The 20898-nt window shown below is 44.0% G+C and overlaps 2 protein-coding genes across 4 annotated transcripts in view; one reads left to right on the forward strand and one right to left on the reverse strand.

The window, feature by feature from the left end:
- Positions 1-6560, forward strand: part of LOC147025059 (T-cell surface glycoprotein CD4-like) — a 34454-nt gene extending 27894 nt beyond the window's left edge. For both annotated transcript variants that reach the window (XM_085885640.1, XM_085885641.1), the window contains exon 7: positions 79-6560. In XM_085885640.1, coding sequence (XP_085741766.1) covers positions 79-119 — 41 coding nt within the window. In that variant the 3' untranslated portion in view covers positions 120-6560. The remainder of the gene's footprint in view (positions 1-78) is intronic.
- An 889-nt stretch (positions 6561-7449) lies between these two features.
- The window catches only part of LOC147025060 (uncharacterized), a 42132-nt gene continuing 28683 nt past the window's right edge, over positions 7450-20898 (reverse strand). The window contains exons 8-9 of one of the 2 annotated variants that reach the window (XR_015059328.1): positions 8842-8950; positions 7450-7802 (exon numbers count right to left, since the gene is read on the reverse strand). The gene's annotated coding sequence lies outside the window, so the exon portion shown is untranslated. Of the gene's footprint in view, positions 7803-7853; positions 8074-8841; positions 8951-20898 lie in introns of those variants that run through there. The other variant, XR_015059329.1, reaches the window with a different exon arrangement.

The raw sequence follows: 20898 nt of genomic DNA on the forward strand, positions 1-20898 counted from the left end.
AATAACAGATACAACAGGTTATATATTATGTGTTTATCAGAAAATATAAACCAATTCTAACACAATCCACTTGTGTAGCTTTCTTCAACAGGAAAGAACCAGAAGAAGTCGAGGAATAAACAGATGAAATGAAATACACAACATGGCATCTGAAAGTTTGAAATAACCAGATTCGTACCTGGTGATGAATTTGTACAGCCCAGGAACACGTGGTCCATTCACCTGCTGCACTTTCACCAAGCATTTACACTTCCTAATTGAAATATTTCAACACATGATCATGTTCATGTAGTCCTGAGCTGTGGCACACTGTGTTTACTAACTCGTTTTTCATACACCTTCGAAGGTTTTTTGTGTTCCTGAATGGTTGTTATCTCCCTGGGTGTGTCATGTAATCTTCTGATGTAAAGTTAAGATTGAACTTTGGAATTTTGTTTAACCACTGATGAAATGAATTTTGTTTAACCAGTGATTGCGTTCCGGTTCTGGGTTTGCAGCAACGGCAGGTTCTCTCAGGGGTCTCTGCCGACTTTCTCAAAGTTAAGTCTCCGGTCGATTTTTGTCCTGTTTTAACTGTTTATTTTCTCACCTACATGTTACTGCGTGTTCCTTGTTCAGTTTTGTTTCGAAAATCGTGCTATTTTGTGAGTTTTCATCGACCTTGTCTTACCGGGTTCCTTGAGGCCCTTGAAATGAGGCAATCCTTCCCCTCTATTTTACGATCGTTTCTATTTGTATTCTCTCCCTATTACCTTCAATTCCTATTGTCACCACTTTCCCAATGTCCCCCCTCCCATCCCTTCCAACTAAACACTCTGTTTCTTGTTAAATTAAAAAAAAACTACCGTCCTCCTTGCATATTCATGAGTATCGATCCTTCTTCTTCTTCTTCTTCTTCTTCTTCTTCTTCTTCTTCTTCTTCTTCTTCTTCTTCTTCTTCTTCTTCTTCTTCTTCACATTCTCAACATTCTTCTTCTTCACCTTCTTCTTGTTCTTCACTACCTTTCTTCTACTTGAGCTGATCCATTCTCACCATTACCTTCACGATTTCTTCTTACAACCTCCCATTCCCGAATCTTACCCAATATTCAAATATCCATTAAAAATTAATAATTTTCCTTGCATCCTTTCGATCTGTACACCTCTTGTATCCACGTGTCTCTCTCCACCCTCTTCCTGATACTTTTCATCGACCCAGCAGCTTCACTCTGCCTTTCTTCTTCTTCTTCTTCTTCTTTCGGCTGCTCCCGTTAGGGGTCGCCACAGCGGATCATCCGTATGATCCGCATAGTGATTTGGCACAGGTTGTACGCCGGATGCCCTTCCTGACGCAACCCTGGTCGCCTCTTACGACACAGGGATATGGTACACCTATTTTAACCGGGGCATACACCAGGTCCAGAACACTGGTACACACTTCGCCGACCTCGGAAGGATGACAAGCTGAGTCAACCTCCTGGTGTGTATTAATTCAAGCAGCCAACGGGGCTTGAACTCAGGACCTTTTGGATCCCAAGCCGCTACCCTAACCACTACACCAACACAAGGCATAGCTTCACTCTGCATTTACCGTTCCAAATTCACCATTCACCTCCACGATTCTACTTCAACCTTCCCTTTTCCAAATGTTATGCAATCCTTATTTAAAATAAATATATTCACTTTTGACTAGACATCTCCCATGGCCATGTGCTTCTCTCGTAGTAACCACGCAATCTGTTTCCACCCTCTGCGTTTACCGATCCAAAGTCACCATTCACCTCAAGATTTTTTTCTACAATCTTTCCATTGCCTAATCTGATGAAAACTCTCTCAAAAAATTAATGATAATAAAAAATAATAATAATAATAATAATAATAATAAAATAATAATTAAAATGATCTCTTATAATGCTTCATCTTCCTCTTCCACACGTGTAGTTCTCATTACTCTCTCATAATTCATAATTCACTACTCTTCTTCCACTTCAACAGACTGCTCTCAATTCGACCTTTCCTTCATACGTTGCCTAAAAAATCCATCTGTTACAGCGTTTCTTCTCTCCATTCTCTTAATTTGCCTTGATTGCATACATCAAGAAATGTCTTTAATCGCATTTCTGACCTGAAAATTAAAAAAACCCAGTTTGCTGTACATGTTCACTTTCCATCAACCATTCTTTTTTCTAACTTCAGTGCCAACTCACCCCTCTCACCTCTCCCTCTCAAAGCAACCGTCACACTCTTCTCCCTCCAAGCTTCCCTCTCACCTTTCTCAAAAACTCCCCCCTCATCTTTCTCCCTCAACCCTCCCCACTCACCTTTCTCCCTTCTCCCACCATTCACTCCCTTCACTCACCCTTCTCAAAGTTATCCCGCCCCCTCACATCCACAAAGCTGCCTCCTTCCTCTGCCCTCTCACCTCCATCTCATCACACCACCTCCTCAAATCCTCAACTGCTTTCTGCCACCTCTCCTGCCCACCCCTCTCCCCCAGCAGCACAGAGCCTTTTCTCCTCCTCATTCGGCCCCCTCCCCTAGCAATTGTGCAATCCCCCACACTCTTTCAACAAATCTCTTTTCCTCCCCCATCCTCTCTTGTCATATCCACCCCCTCCCCTCCCATCCGCTGCAACCAAAGCCTCCTCCCCTCCCTCTTCATTAACAGTGTACACCTCAATTATCCGGGGCTTTCGCTCAAATCTCACAGATCTTTCCATACAGGTTTCCTCTGACAAACCAGACATAATCTGCCTAAAATAAACTTTCCTCCTTCAAGACGACTCTGACTCCCAAGTATCTCTCCCTGGTTACTCCCTCCTCCGGAATGATAGACTTAAGCCTCGTCCTGGTGGAGGAGTTGCTCTCTTCATCAAAAACTCTATTCGTCACTCTCCATGCACTGCCCTCACTCCCCCACACCCCCAGGATTACCTCTGACTCAGGCTCCCCTCCACTCCCACCTCATGTTTATATGTGTACTGTACCGTCCACCTAACAGTGATGACTCCATCTACACCTCACTATCCGAAAACATGGACCAACTTCTATCTTCTCATCCGAACTCTCTCTTCCTCATATGTGGCAACTTCAATTGTCATCATGCCAGTTGGCAAGGTGTGGGTACCTCTCTCACCTGTCATGGCACTTCAGCAAAAGACTTCTGCGACTGATTGTGACTGACTCAATCGGTCAACTTCCTGACCCGGATCTCAACCAATGGTACTCTATCTCTTCTGGATCTGATTTTGACCAATTTCCCAGAAAATATCTGCTGTTCTTTTTCCGCTCCAATTGGTTCTTCTGACCACGTCCTTGTCAAACAGGACATCTCTCTGGCTGTTATCAGGGAACCACCTCAGCACCGTCAAGTCTGGCATTTCACTCAAGCCGACTAGCAGGGTCTCCAAGCAGCCATGAAACTTCTAGTCTGGTCTCCTATCACTACGTTCTCCAACATCAACTCATCCTGGGAATTCTTTCAAAGAAACTTGCTCTTCCTCATGCACAGATTTATCCCCTCTCGTCTTCAGTTGTCCTACCCTTCCTCCCGCCAATGGTTCAGTGAAGCTTGTGGTGAGGAAGTTGTCCTGAAACAACTTGACTTTGCCTCATGGAAAGCAAACCCAACTGAGGGTAATCTCAGTTCCTTCCATAAAGCTCGTAACAAGTGTGTATATACCCTCAGGAGAGCCAGAAAACAACATCTTTCTAATCTCAAGTCTGAACACTCAAACCTCTCTCCCCCCTCGAAATCCTGGTGGCATCTAAACAAATCTGTTTCTGGTATATGTTCCCCCTCCATCCCCTCCCTTACCTCAAATGGCCACACTGCTGATACCACACGTGAAAAGGCTAAATGCCTAAACTCGGTGTTTGCTTCCAAATCTTGTGTCCCAAACCCATTGCTTGCTGTACCCATCTTACACAGTCGCACCCAACTGTCCCTGGACTCTGTGTCCTTTTCTCCTGACAAGGTGGAGAGCTTGCTGTCAAACCTCGAGTCAGATTCTGCAACCGGTCCAGATGGCATCAGCCCACGTGTCCTAAAACCTGCTCCTCTGCTCTTTCTCACCCTCTCTCAGTTCTATTCACCCTCTCATTTGCTCAATGTCATCTGCAATCTACTTGGAAATCTGCAAACATCACTGCCCTGCACAAAAAGGTGCAAAAATATATCCCTGCACCGACAGACCAATCAGCCTTCTCCCAATCATCAGCAAGGTGATGGAATCCACCATCGCTTCAGACATTAAATCTTTCTTCTTCTCCAACAGCTTGATTTCCGATCATCAATTTGGTTTCAGACCAGGTCACTCTACCCTGGATATGCTGCTTCTGTTCTCCCAACAATGGATGGAGGTACTCAATGCTGGACATGAAATCAGAGCCATATCCCAAGACATATCGCATGCTTTTGACATGGTCTGGCACCCTGCACTACTCACCAAACTCTCTTCCTATGGTATCCAAGGCCATCTCCACTCATGGCTCGCAGACTTCCTCTCCTGTCGCAGTCAACGTGTGGCCCTAAATGGAGTTCTTTCATCCCCCCTTCCTGTCCAGGCTGGAGTTCCTCAAGGTAGCGTTCTGGGCCCTGTTCTTTTTCTGGTTTTCATCAATGATCTCTCAGACTCTGGAAAATCCTCCTTATCTCTTTGCTGATGACTCCACCCTCTGCCGTACCATCTGTCATCCCTCAGACCGGTGAGCAGTAGCCTCTTCACTCTGCAGATCTGGATAAAATCACAAACTGGTCCAACACATGGAACATGTCTCACTCCTGACAAATCTCACACTCTCACTATGTCTATCAGAAAGGACCGTTTGGAACCCCTCCCCCCAACCCCCACCGCACATCTACTTTCTCAACAATCCTCTGGAAGAAATCCTTTCTATTAAGCTTCTGGGTCTCACTATCTGCCATCATCGTTGGCATCTCCCGCGATGAGGCTGAGCCTTTGGGCCTTTCACTCTCTCACCGCAGGCTGGTCAGTGGTCTTTCTGTCTTCTACCGTTTCCTCTCCGCTCTTGCCCCCCCACCCCCCGCGCTCTGTCTGCTATCTGTCCCGCCCATTTTTCCGCAGGGCGCTCAAGGTCTGCCAACAACCCCCTTCCTGTAAAACTATGAAAATCCCGAATCCCTGCTCACCTTCACTCTTCCATTATTCTTTTTTTCCCCACCTTTGGAATAAACTCCCTCACTCTGTTCAATCCCATTCTTCCTCCAGGCCTTCAAAACAGCTGTTCACCACCACCTCTTGTCGTCCCCCATCCAAATCCTCGATCTTCTCTACCCCTGTTAATCCACCCCAATCTCCCCTCCTTCAAATTCCCTGCTTTCCTTCCTGAAAGTCCCTGTAGTGTCCATCTTGTATGCCCCGTGTTCCCCACCCCATCCCTCTCCCTTCCACAGATCTCCAAATGTCTCTGTTCCCCACTGTTTTGGCCTTCCCAATCCCACCCCTCTTGTCTCATGGCACCCTTGCTGTGCGTTGTGTGTTAGCTCTCATTCCAGCTTTGACAAGGTATACAAAAAACAAAAGCTTTGATGAATTATCTAATTAACACAATGTGAAACATTCTTTTTCATTTTTATATCTGCCTATTCTCTGGTGTAGATCTCTATGTTTTCTCAGTCCTCCGACCTTCCCAAGTAATTCCAGGATTCACAAGTTCCTCCAGTTGCCCACTCACGGTTCAACTCCCAAAATCCAGAATTAGGGCATACACTCACTCTTTAATTCCTCTTTTTCCCCATTTGCGCAATTGCCTTGCTGAGGCTGTTCAATTTTACTTCTTGTTTTTTTTATTTCCAGGATTCCATCCACGCAGTTCACCAACATCTCATGTCATTCTCCATTAACCCAACCTGACAAACACATCATTTGTTTCCTGCAGGACAAATGTTTCTGTCTCTGTCTCTGTCTCTGTCTGTCTGTCTCTGTCTCTCATTAATTCCTTTATTAGCTCGCCTGTTCGAAGAACAGAGAGCTACAGCGATACCCCCGGCGTGAGCGTGAGCGTCAGCATCAGCGTCAACGTGAAAATGTTAAAGTTTTTGGTGCAAGTTATTTAGAAGCTTGCCATTCATTTAATATGTGTACTAGGATGCTGATATTTGGCATGGAGGTTCCTTTGGTGTACATTATATTGATGTAGTGAAGTTGAAATTAAAAAAGAATTTCAATTTTTTTTTTTTATTTTTGACCTGTTTTGAACTTAACTTTTTTGTAGCACATCAACGTTAGTTTTTTCCTATCTAATATTTTTATCTACCACACTATTTTTTACTCATTACAATATACAAATACATATATTGCTTTAAAATTATTTGGATCAGACTTCACTGCAATGTTTTATAAAAAATATTAATTATTAGACTAGTCTTTTAAAAACGATAAATGTATAAACAGGCGAGCATTGGGTGGCTTTGACACCAACTCTCTGGTTGTTCATATGTGCTCCTACTGTTTGTTCATTGTCGATTTTCAATGAGGCATTTTGTTTGAAATGTCACTTTAACATCACTCTTATAAATAACCTGTTGAAACTTTTGAAAAATAAATTCTCTTTTCCGTTGGGAGTGTCGTTATCTTGAAACACAAGGATAGGGAACTGGTACAGTGTTAAAATGTCTGTCATTGACAATGGGTAATGCTGTAAAATGGACCAATGAGCCACAATTTTATTAAACGTGAATGATTTGACTATTAATTATTGATGTGCTGAGTGACTCGTGAATGAGAAAAAGGCTTGTAAGAAAAGTGCATGAGCCTCCAAAGAGTTGTGATGATGAGCTCCTGTGAAGTGCTTTTCAGTGACCGCTACGCCCATTAACTCCCCCTGGAAGGATTCCACTGATTGGCCACTCATATTCACATGTTTGCTTCATTACAATTATTCACAAAATGTAAGGAAAAATTAAGGAGTTACCCCCCCCCCCTTCGACTCGAACTAAGAATGGAACATACTCTTTGGACCTTGAGAATCCTTATAGACCCTTTAACCCCTGCGACCCTTCAGACGTTTACACCCTTTCGACACCTTTGAACTTTCACCACACAAGCTTCAAAAGAATCTTGTTGCAACACACATATTATCCTTTGTTCAGCAAGTAATGTGCAAACTCTACCCCCCCCTCCCCTCCCCAAGTGGTGGGAACTTCTTCTTATTCTTGCGAATGGCAGCTTAGCTGCCAGGGTAGCTATAATTTCTTGGAAGCGCAACTGTGTCACTGCTGCAGTGCCCCTCAACCAATACACACTGGTACTCCTTTCGCCGACCTCAGAAGGATGACAGGCTGAGTCAACCTGCAGGTGTATTAATTCAGCGGCCAACGAGGCTTGAACTCAGGACCCTGGGATCCCAAGCCACCACCCTAACCACGAAGCCAACACCAGGCTACATGATGGGAACTCTGTGAGTATTATTGAAATGTGCATTTCATACTTTTATTGTTTCTTCTACTTTTCATCCAAATTCTTCAAGATGTACAAACATGCAAATCCACTCCCCAGAATGCACAGTGGTTGGTCCATAGATAACCATGACAGGGAGGCTACTCCTTTGGACTCCCCATTTATTTGTCTCTTTCCATCTTTCTCGTAACTGTTGGCATAATAAATTAATTTTGGGAAGTTGTCACAAGAGGATCGAGTAAAACTGAAAACGACAGTCCTGACAGCATTTTCTCGAGCACCACAACAGCCTTGTTTGCATGGACACCGCCGTGTTGTTGAGGGATGCTGAAAATTCCAGTACGTTGGAGTTCTTGCTTGAGTGCTTTAATCAAGCAAACCGTTTCTCAATGGAGCACACCCCTAAAGATACACACATTGTGAAGTAAAAATGAAGAAGGAATTGACTTTTGGGTAAACAGTTACACTAGTTCTTCCTGAGTAATAAAATATGATTTTAATAATTGTTCAATTGGAAAGCAAGGCTTTCAGTAGGAAAAATAATTGTTCATTTGCAAAGTAAGAAAGGATATTCCAGGATCCTGAATACCATTCGTGGTCAGGATTACTCTCGAAATGGGCAGATTTCTTTTTCTTTTTCTTTTAATCGGGAAAACAGTGTGCCTCAGAACACCTGTGACGCCAATGGACGAGGGAGGGGAGTGAGGAGGTGGAGGGGGGAAGAGAGAGGAGAAAGGGGGAATGTGGCAGGAGGGAGAGTGAGGAGGGGTGGGGGAAGGGAAGGCAGAGTGATGTGAAAGGAAGGGAAGGCAGACGTGCGGTGAAGTGTGAAGTGCAATTCATATTATCGCATCAAAATGCTTCTGCATAGAATACCAGTGAAAATGGAAACAAAACAAGATGTGAAATATATTTTTGACCGTTCATACTATAAATACAGCCCAGAGACAAATACCACCCAGACATGTCCAGAGATAGACCCCATCAAGAGACAAACACTGCCCGCACGCATCCGGAGATAAACCACCGTCCAGACATAAACAACACTCGGCCACATCCAGAGAAAAACTCCTGTCCAGACATAAACACTACCCAGATATGTACGGAGATACATTCCGCCTAAAGATGTCCGGAGACAAGCACCATCCGGAGACCAATGCAAACACGTCCATAGACAAACACCGCCCGGACATAAACACCACCTCGACATAATCACCACCCGGAAACGTCCGGAGACAAACACTGTCCGGACATGATCACCACCTGGACACGTCTGGAGACGGAGACAGAGAAATGTGTGGGAAGGTGCTGCACTGTATTAGGAAAGGGCGGAGTGAGGATGGGACAGAGAGAGGTGGATTGAGGGGTGGGGGGGAGAGCAGAGTTATCAGAGAGAAAATGTCATGCTTTGTGAAGAAAACACATAAATTTATTAACTCACCTGGAATGTAGTTCGCTCACTTGGAACGTCATTCCCGGGAGCTTATGTGATGTGTGTTGTCAATCCATCAGTCCGTCCATCCGTCCGTCCACAAACACTTGTAACTTCTCTGAAATGACACACACAATTTCGATGAAACTTTACCACCACCTTCCTCACCCTGTATGTCCAAAATTTTATTCATGGGATTAAAATAATTGGGCCCAAAGAGGGTCTATGGAGGTTGGCCTACAAAATAGGTATTTGGTTTCTTCTCCAAAACTACAAACACAATTTTGATGAAGAATGACTGCAACCTTCATCACCCATGATGTACCAAAGTTTGTTAGTGCTATTTATAAAAAATCGGGGTCTAAGTGGTTTATTGGAGGGGAGGGGGGGATTGCTCCCCAAAATAGGTATTTGCTATGACATATAACATTGTTTCATTGGTACATTTTGCTGATTCCATCCCACGTAGACTTCCTCCTCAGTATTATTATTCTACCAGTTGAGTGCCCAGGGACATTGCCCCTATTTTTATTCGTTCACCTGGAACGTAGTTCCGTGGAGATTATGGGATGGCGTGTCATCCGACCATCAATACGTCCATCCACAAATACTTGCAATTTCTCTGACACTACACATACAATTTCAACGAAACTTTACCACAACCTTCATCACCCTGAATGTCACAAAGTTTGGTCATGGCATTAAAATAATCGGGCCCTCAGAGGGTTTACGGGTTTGGCCCCCAACATAGGTGTTTACTTTCTTCTCAGAAACTACACATGCAATTCCAATGAAACTTGACCACAACCTTCATCACCCATGATGTACTAAAGTTTGTTCAGAGCATTAAAAAAAAAAATTCTGGGTCTGAGGGCTTTACAGACAGAGTTGATTGGGGGGGAGCGTTGCCCCCCTAAAGAGGTATTTGCTTTCTTCTCAGAAACTACACGTGCAATTCCGATGAAACTTAACTACAACCTTCACACCCATGATGTACCAAAGTTTGTTTATGACAGTAAAAAAAATACTTGGGGACGAAGGGTGTGTAAGGGGGAGTTGCCCCCCAAAATATGCATTTCCATTCTTCTCTAAAACTACACACACACTTTCTATGAAACTTGACCAGAACCTTCATTTCCTGTAATGTACCAAATTGTGTTCACACCATGACAAGAAATTGTTCTCCAAAGCGGTGTAAGGGGGTGGGGTTTTGCCTACCAAAATATGTGTTTGCTTTCTTCTCAGAAACTACACACACAATTTCAATGAAACTTGACCACAACCTTCATCACCCATGAAGCAACAAAGTTTGTTCATGCTATTTTAAAAGAATCAGGGTCAAAGGGAATTTATAGGTTGGGAGTAGGGGTCCCCCCCCCCCCCAAATAGGTATTTGCTATAACATTGGTTCATTGGTACATTTTGATTATTCTGTCCCACATTGACTTCTTCCTCTGGATCATTATTCTTCCAGGTGAGTGCCCAGGGGTATTACCCCTCTGTTTATAGGTATATGTTGTGGATATGTACATTTGAACCTTGAAGAATCATCAAAAAATGTTTGGTCAATCTTCCCCAAATTTTGCATACATGCTCATTTCTCAGGGTTCCCAAGGTCAGGTCATGGATGTAAAATATCCTCTCTACCTCCCCCACCCCACCACCTTATCGAGAGTGTGGGGAGAAGGCTTGCAATTTTTGCCAATATTTGTGTTAAAGTGCAAATTGTTTGGTCACCGACACCTATTGGAGGAAAAAAAACAAGGCATCAAAATCCAACTCAAAAGCATCTGAAAATGCAAAGCCTGTCCACGTCCGCTTTGTATGCAGACTTCATCTTCCGTAAGCTAAACATGATGAAAACAGCGAACAAAAAAAATTACAAAAAAATTGATGATTTTTGGTGACCTTGACCTTTTGACTTCAAAAGCAATTGGCTTGCTTCAGTGACCCAATGTACAAACTCTACTCAAATTTCAAGTCAATCAGATGGAAATTGACAATTTTGTGACCTCGACGTTTGACCTTTTGACCTCCACACGATCATCTTTCAGCGTTTTATTGGTGAACAAATTCAGTGACCCAATATGCAAACCATGTTCAAATTTCAGGTAAATTGGATGAAAATTGACGATTTTATATGACATTGAGCTTTGATCTTTTTACCAAATTATTGATTTATCTTCTCCATATTCTTATCATAAAGCTTTGTTGAAAATTTGATAACAGTTGCAAATGGTAGGCACCAACAGGGTGAGAGGGTAGAGCTTTGTGAAGATTCACACCTCAATTCGACAGCTTTAAGGTCATTTTTTATGGGTGAGTGCCAACCCCACAAAAACGACGTATAAACGAGTGAGCGGTTTACAAACAAGAACAAGGACAACAAGGAAATCCAACACATGTGGAGGCCATTCAGCCCATCATGCCTGCGCGAACACCCCACCAACCCAAGATCATTTTAATTAATGAAAGAAAAAAATATTTTTTTTTGTTTTATTATTATTATTATTATTTTTTTTTTTTTGCTGTTATCATTTTTTTTTCTTTTCTCTTCTTCCCCTCGGAGAGGGGGCATGGGCTTGGTTAAAAACACATTAACTACACAACCCCCCTTAACAAGACTCCCACCAACAGCACTCCGTACACAATCACCCACCAATACTCAAACTACCAAAAAGTCTTATCAACATCCCCATACCTCTCTATCTAGATAACTTCCAGGTCCCTATCTAATTCTAATTTAAACTTATCTACTTTTTCTTCTGCCACTGCCTTTCCAGGGAGACCATTCCATCCATTAACTACTCTCTGAGTGAAAGTCCCCTGCCTTCCTACCATCTTAACTCTCCTCTTCTTTACTCTCAGGCTATGGCCCTGGTTCTATCACTGTCTACTCTGTTGAATAATTCATCTGCACATATTTTATCTCTACCTTTCATTGTCTTAAATATTTCCATCATATCTCCTCACAACCGCCTCCTTTATGGTGAATAAAGCCCTGTCTCCTTCAACTGCTCCTCATAGCTAAGTCTGGCTAGGCCCAGAATCAATCTAGTAGCCCTACGCTGAACCTTCTCTCTGGCATCTATGTCCTTCCGGAACTGTGGTGACCAAAACTGCATACAATGTTCTCGATGTGGCCCTCACTAAATTCCTGTACAATGTTAACACCACCTCTTTGGATTTACAATTCATCCCCCTCCTTAAACAGCCTAAAACCCTATTTGTTTTACCTATAGCTGTCTGGCACTGTGCTGCCTGCTTACCTCCCGTATCTATTACCACCCCCAGATCCTTCTCCTGTGTGACACGCTCCAAAATTACCCCTTGCATCCTGTAATCTCTATTTTCATTGTTCTTTCCCATCTCCAACACCATACACTGGCTCAGGTTAAACTCCATCTGCCAGTCTTTTTCCCAATCCATACAAGTATCAATACTCTCTTGTATCTGATCACCACCCCCTCTGCAATGCACCTTACCTCCAATCTTTGTGTCATCCGCAAATTTGGAAAGCCTACTCCTTACCCCGTTATTCAAATCGTTGATGTAAATATTGAATAGCAATGATCCGAGTACTGATCCCTGAGATACCCCGCTACTTACATCCTCCCAGCAAGACATCCTTCCACTCACAGCCACTCTTTGCTTCCTATCACTAAGCCAGTTTGCAATCCAATTAGCTATCTGACCAGCCACTCCACAAACCCTCACCTTGGCTAACAACCTCTGATGTTGTACCTATCAAATGCCTTCTTAAAGTCTACATATACTATGTCCACTGCCTTTCCCTCATCCACCCAATCAGACACTGCTTCATAGAACTCTAAAATATTTGTTAAACAGGAACTACTGTTAAACAGGAACTACCTTTGGTAAACCCAAGCTGACTACCTTTAATTAGTTTGTATTTGTTTAAATGGTTCCTCATCCGGTCTTTAAATAATGTCTCCAACACCTTCCCCACAACTGAAGTCAAACTAACAGGTCTATAGTTTCCCAATTCTTCTCTGGATCCTTTCTTAAATAATGGTGTTACATTTGCTACTCTCCAATCCTCCAGTACCTGTCCTGACTCCAGTGAACTATTGCAAATATCTGTTCACATCTCGCTTACCTGCTCAGCCACCTCCCTCAAGACTCTCGGGTGCATATTATCTGGACCCGGAGCCTTATCTACTCTCAGATTACCGAGCTGTTCCTTTACTTCCTCCACTCCAACCTGGATCTTCTGCAAAAGTCCTTCCTCACCTCCTCGATAAATACTTTCAGCTATTGGCAATTCTCCTGACTGTTCTTGTGTAAAAGTTGAAGAAAAATACCTGTTTAATAAGCCTGCCATCTCACTTTTGTCACTAACCACTCTTTTGGTGCTCTTCCTCAGTGGGCCACACTGGTCCTAACCTGTTCTTATCCCCTGATATACTTAAAGAAAGCCTTGCTATTATGTTTATCATTCTTAGCCATGTCCTTCTCATCCTCTCTTTTGGCTTGCCAAGTTATTTTCTTAACTTGCCTCTGTTTACTCCAACAGTGATATAAATCTAACTCCAGTCCTGTTATTTTCAACCTAATAAATGCCTTCTGCTTCTCCTTAATAGTATTCCTTATCTCACTGCTCAACCATCCTGGCTTCTTTCTACTTCTAGTTTTACACCTCATTGGAATGTACTTGCTCTCCACATTTGATCCTTGAAGGTTTCCTATTTCTCTGATGCTGATTGTCCTGTTGTTGGAGTCTCCCAATCTCCACCACCCAACTCTCTCCTCATACCCTCAAAGTTTGCCTGAGTCCTGAAATCTAATAGCCTTACACTCCCATCTTGAACCCTCACCCTCAACAGAATCTTTGCACATACAATGTTATGGTCACTTGCTCCTCAATGCTCCCCAACCTCCACCTCCTCCACCATATTGGGATCGTTACTCAAAAGGAGGTCCAACACTGCACTCCGAGTGGGCTTATCTACAAACTGGGTTAAAAAGCAATCTTTGAATAAAACTAGGAAATCCTCGTCCACTCTGTCCTTTCCCTGTTCCTGGACCCAATCTATCCCTGGCTTGTTGAAATCCCCCATAATCAATACTCTTCCCTTACCACATGCCCTTTTGAATTCTTCATGTTCTCCTCCTTCCTCCTCTTCCTTCCCTCCTGGAGCCAGATAAAAGCATCCTACCAGTATCTTACTGTTTTTACAATCTCTAATCTCGACCCACACAGAATCCTCAACATTTATTCCTTCCTTAATGTCACTCCTTTCTCTTGATGTAATGCTGTCCTTTACCCAGATTGCGACTCCTATTCTCTCCTTCCTATCACACCGATACACCTTGTAGCCTTCTAATCCTGTCCTCCAGTTACTCTCCTCCTTTAACCATGTCTCACTCACTGCAACTGTATCGTACTCCTCACTATTTACTTTGGCTTCAAGCTATTCCATATTATTATTTCAACTTCTGACATTGGTATAGAATACATTTAACTTTTCCCTTCCTGAAATTCTATTTTCCTGCTTGGCCTTACTCATCACAATTACTTCATCCGTTCCTTCCTTCCCTCCACTGACCAAAAAAGCCTGAATTCCTTCCTCAATTCACATTGCAAACCTTGCTGCCCCATTTCTATTTAACATGCGGCTATCATTCCGGAAACACTCCCTTTGCCCCCTAAATGATTCCCACTGCTTCCTAAATGTAAAACCTTCCTCCCAACACCATTCTTCCAGCCATTGGTTGATGTCTATTGCTCTGCTCATAATTTCTGTATCATTTCCTAATATTTGGAGGATCCCAGAAAATATGACCTCCCAACCCTTTGCTTTCAGCTGCTTATGCAATTTCCTGTATCTATTTTTCAAAACCTCTGAGTAAACTTTCCTTCTATCATTCGCACATTGGTGTACCACAACCAACTTCTTCCTGCCGTGACCCGATACAATATCGTTTACTCTTCCTTCAATATCCCTAACTCCTGCTCCTTCAAAACTACACAGAATTCTGTCTACAATCCTTCTTGCAGAATGAAGAATCGACAGATTCAATAATCTCATCACCCACAAAAAACTGTCTCCCATACCTCATTTCTACCAATTTATATTGCTGCACCTCCACCACTGCCCGCACCGGATGCACCTCCAACACCGCCCACACCCCATGCACCTCCACCACTGCCCACACCACCTGCACCTCCGCTACTACCCATACCCGCTGCACCTTCACCAATTCCCGCACCCGCTGAATCTCCGCCAATGCCCGCACCTGTTGCACCATCACCACTGCCCATCCCGTTGCACCGTCACCACCGCACGCCCCCGTTGCACCGTCACCACCGCCCGCCCCCATTGCACCTTCCCCACTCCCCTCCCCCGGTGCACCGTCCCCACTGCCCGCCCCCGTTGCACCGTCACCACCGCCCGCCCCCATTGCACCGTCACCACCGCCCGCCCCCATTGCACCGTCACCACCGCACGCCCCCGTTGCACCATCACCACCACCCACCCCCGTTGCTACTTCCTCACTCCCCTTCCCCGTTGCACCGTCCCCACTGCCCGCCCCCGTTGCACCGTCACCACCGCACACCCCTATTGCACCGTCACCTCCGCCCGCCCCATTGCACCGTCACCACTTCCAATATCCTCAGCAACCTCACCCCACAACCATAACCAACTATTATCTACAAATTTCTCACATTCTGCGACTTGCTGGAAATTATCGATGCGTTTCTTCAACCCGGTAATAACCTTCCTCAAATGGACGATTTCCTCACACTTCCTTCAACAATAAGAACCCTCTGCTCCCCCCATTGTTGACATGGCCCACATTGAGCAACTGTGACATTTTACGTACTCCTCATCCTTTCTCTTTTACTCTCTATTAATAACCTTCTTCACCCCCATACTCCCAAGGCCCCAACTGACTTCATGCTAAACTTATCATGAGGCCTCGTCATGCTTCTTTCATTAAACTAACTCAACTAACCCGCTAAAACTGTTATGAACACAACATGAAAAAAAAGTACAATTCCACAGACCCTGAAATAAATCTCGATAACAAAATACGCAAAACGCTTTCGGACTGGAAACTTAGCTTTAGAGGGCCTGGAAGGAGAGCTCGCCACCCAGTCGTCCTCATGCGCCTGTCCCTAAACCGGAAGTCCAGAAGTGATGAACAAACTAACAATTCTCTGTTGCATGAACAAGACAATAGATTTACACAGCATTATTCGTGAGGGAATGAATTTTACTCTACACTGTACTTGTGATGGTTTGAATCCATTCACAATGGTGAATGAATCAAGCTCTCAGCGGTTGTTGTTTCTCTTCAATTTTCCGTTCTCTAACTTTATCCCTGAATGTTGAAATCACGGAAAATCCATGAAAAGTGAGTCTCACAGTTAATTCTCTTATTCAAGAACTTTTATGCAATGGAATGTACAAAACACATGGAAATAAATATTTTTATTTTTGTCCTGAACGGGATATACGTACAAGTGCCGTAAACGTGTGAAAATGAACGCTTCAGAAACAAACAATGCAGTTTTAAAAGATAATTCCACAAAAGTAAATACATATGTATATTTGAATGGATGTATGTATGTAATATATACACACATATATAGGCCTACAGATATATATATATATATATATATATATATATATATATATATATATATATATATATATATATATATATATATATATATATATATATAATATATATATATAACTAAACCTCTCATCTTGTATGTATGTGGGGAGAAGGCTTGCAATTTTTGCCAATATTTGTGTCATTTTGCGGCTCATCACCAGACGGGTAGGCTCGACGCGGTCTCGGCCCCAGGCCCGTCTGCCCCCTTGTAGTTGAGGGTGGCCCCTTTTTCTTTTGCTTTGGAGTATATGTGTTGTCGGCGCCGTCTGTAAAGTAAAACTGTGTAAGTGTTGCCGTGTGCTCGCGTAGTCAGTAGTAGATCTGCATTGTGTCTCTTTTGTTGCATTTGCTTTTTGTGCATAATTGTTGTAATTGTATATGTGTGCTTTCCGTTTGCCGCGGAATAAATGTGCCTTATGTTGAACTGTTTTTCCCGTTTCGCTTCGTCTTTTCTTTAATTGAATCTCCATCTTACTTCACGTAAAGGGTTGGTCGTGGGGTAAATACGCCCGACAATTAATCGGAACCGTCGAGGTTGACGATAACACCGCTCGGTTATCCCGATAGTACGGAACGGGTCGCTTAAAGTGGCCCGTGTCCGAAGTCGACCTGCGGCGAGATGCGATCGCCCGGTCTACCCTCCGTGTGGGTACTGAGGTAGGTCGAATTTGGCGAACAACCCTATCCCACGCGGGGGGCCAATTGGCACGATCGTGCTGAGGCCGAAAGGCCCACCCGTGACTAGTTCCCGGCGTTAGTCTGAGAGGGTCATGACGGAATTGTCCGTCCGGTGGGCGACGTGCCGCGATTCGAGTTACGTGGCCGCTCGCACGCCGGCGGGCGCGAATCCGCAACAATATATATATATATATATATATATATATATATATATATATATATATATATATATATATATATATATATACATATATATTTATATATATATATATATACATATATATATATATATATATTTATATATATATATATATATATATATATATATATATATATATATATATATATATATATATATATATATATATATATATATATATATATATATATATATATATATATATATATATATATATATAGAGCCTGGTGTTGGCGCAGTGGTTGGGGCAGCAGCTTGGGATCCAAAAGGTCCTGAGTTCAAGCCCCGTTGGGCCACTGAATTAATACACCAGGGGGTTGACTCAGCCTGTCATCCTTCCGAGGTCGGTGTATACCCCGGTTAAAATAGGTGTACCATATCCCTGTGTTGTAAGAGGCGACCAGGGTTGCGTCAGGAAGGGCATTGGAGACGGTGTGTTCTGATATACGTTCGTCATCTAAAGTGGTTGCCATGGCAACAAGGATGCTGTTTTCCATCCGTTCCTGTCCGCACTCTAACTCCAAAAGTTCTCAATTTTCACGTTTCATATTTGGTACATAGGTACAGACTGTGGAGACGGTGTGTCGCGACATACGTTCGTCATCTAAAGTTGTTGCCATGGCAACCAGTATGCTGTTTTCCATGTAGTAGCACAATTCTGTATATACCCTCTTGTTCGTGCATATATTGTGCTCACTTGCGCTCTTGTTACTGATTACAATATACAAATACATATATTGCTTTAAAATTATTTGGATCAGACTTCACTGCAATGGTTTATAAAAAAAAATATTAATTATTAGACTCGTCTTTTAAAAACGATAAATGTATAAACAGGCGAGCATTGGGTGGCTTTGACACCAACTCTGTTTTTTTTTAATGCCATGAACAAAGTTTACTCCATCATGGGTGATGAAAGTTGTGGTCAAGTTTCATCGAAATTGTGTGTGTAGTTTCAGAGAAGAAATTCTGAGTGTTTACAAACAGCCTGATGGACTCCCTGCATGGCTGCCTGACAGTGTGATACTTATGCCTCCCCTAACTCCATTCCAGGTGAGCTAAAATGGACTAGAACAGCACTTGGAAGAGCACATACCTCCATCAGGCTGAACAGTTTATGTTTAGTACCCCACTGATGGGCAGGGTCTGCATTCGGACCTGAACCAAAATCTAATCGGCTTGTTCTTGTCACATACCTAACTCATCCACTAAGTTTCATTGGAATCCATCCATAACTTTTTTTGAAATATCGTGCTATATATCGTTTTTTGCTCCTATTTCTCAATGGCGAAGAATCACTTAAAATATTCTCGTATCCGGATCTGGATCCAATACTTCATCAAAATAGAATCAATTCTTACTTGTCGCACATCTAACCTGTCCACCAAGATTCGTCTGAATCCCTCTATAACCTTTGGAGATATCCTACTCACAGAGAGATAAACAAACAGGGGTGAAAACAAAACTTCTGTCCGCCTTCGGTGGTGGAGGTAAATATAGATTTAGATCAATTAATTGACAAGTCAATCTATTAAATTGCTTCGATTTGAATCATGAAGAAGTACAATGGGACTGTCATCGTCATATTTCACAGGATGGGCGTTTCATCATGGAGGTCACTGTCCTTGAAGGCGGTTTAGGGGTTAAGCTGACTGTCTCATGTGAAGGTTGAAGATCCAACAATACGGTTTGAAGAGTATTTTGTTGTATCCCGATACATTGGCCAACTCTAAATTCCTGCCCTGGGTGGGCTTCAGCAACACTCCGTGATGGAGTAGCAATCCTTCCAGAACAAATTTTCAGCTATAAGGAAAAACTCATGGCTCATCATAGACACCCTGTCAGGTCAGGTATGGGAGCATGTGCCAGAACAGCACGTCGCTGCGTCCACTTTCCGCCGGTACTCCAGGGGCCTCCATCTGGCCATCCCCCAGGCAGATGCCAGGCCCATCCCCATCTCCTTGAGATGATGGTCAACCTGTTGCAACCATGAGGCACGTGGTCGACCCACTGGCCTCCTCCACTCATGAGACTCCCTCGCTGAGAGAATCTGGTGAGCAGGATCAGAGTCAGGAAAACGAGCCACATGTCCATACAGCCGCAACTGACGCTCACGGACTATGCAGGTAACAAATCTCATCCGAGTCTCTCTCAGCAACCGCTCGTTGGACACAAAATCCGACCAGCGATAGCCAAGGATTCTCTGAAGAGACCTGGTACCAAAGGAATTAAGTCTCCGTCTCAGATCCTTGGTCAAAGTCCAAGTCTCGCACCCATAGAGCAAGACTGGAAGTACCAAGGACCTGAAGACTCGGACTTTCGTCCTCCCGCACAGGTACCGGCAGCGCCACACCCCATGATCCAGTGAATCGATGACTCCCCAGGCCCGACCCAGACGTCTATTGACCTCTGACTCGCAGCCAGCAGAGACATGGATATCACTGCCAAGGTAAGTGAATCTCTCCACGACCACAACATCCTCACCACAAACAGACACAGACAGGACAGCAGCATCCAAGATGTCACCGAAAGCCTGGATCTTAGTTTTGACCCAAGAAACCCGTAATCCCAACGGCTCCGACTCCTCATTCAGCACCTCGAGGGCCCCCAAGAGGATATCTAAAGTCTCCGCAAAGATGACTGCATCATCTGCAAAGTCAAGGTCCGAGATCTTGACATTCCCAAATGACGCACCGCAACTTGATCTCTCCGACATCCTCCCTAGAATCCAGTCCATACAAGTGCTGAAAAGTGTGGGGGAAAGTACACATCTCTGACGAACTCCAGTAACAACTGGAAATAAGTCAGAGATGGTACCACCACACTTCACAGCACTCTCAGTACCAGAGTAGAGTTCAGACATCAGATCGATCAGTTTTGGTGGCACCCCACGAAGACCAAGAATCCTCCAGAGGACATCCCGATTCACCGAATCGAACGCTTTACAGAGATCAACATAGGCTGCAAGCAGCCCCTGCCGAAACTCTCACCTGCGTTCGGTGAGGACACGAAGTGCAAGGATACGGTCAATCGTTGACCTCTTTGGTGTAAAGCCTGACTGCTCTGGACGCTGGTGCTGAAGCAGATGGTGGCGAACCCTATCGAGAATTATCCGAGCAAAGACCTTGCCCAGCACTGAGAGCAGCGTCACCCCTCGGTAGTTGTTGCAGTCTTGGCGATCACCCTTCCCTTTCCAGAGAGGGACAACATGGCCCCTCTTCCAGTCAGTTGGGATGATGCCTGTGTTCCAGGCTGAGCACAAAACTGCATGCAACGACACGAGTGCAGCATTTCCACCAGCCTTGAGAAGTTCAGCATGGATGCCACAGATCCCTGGAGCTTTGCCCCGTTTCAACTGGTTCACCGCAGCCTGTGTTTCCACAAGCGTAGGTGGACCACAGTTGATTCGAGGGTCAGCAACAGGGATTGGAACACCCTTGATGTCCAACTCGACAGTTGGGGGATCAGCCTGGTACAACCGCTCAAAGTAACCGGCCCAGCGGGCCTTCACTTCAGACTCCTCTGTCAAGAGCCTACCA

Source organism: Eptatretus burgeri, chromosome 6 (genome assembly GCF_056783735.1).
Source record: "Eptatretus burgeri isolate ZD-2024b chromosome 6, Ebu_testis_v1, whole genome shotgun sequence".
Classification (NCBI taxonomy): domain Eukaryota; kingdom Metazoa; phylum Chordata; class Myxini; order Myxiniformes; family Myxinidae; genus Eptatretus; species Eptatretus burgeri.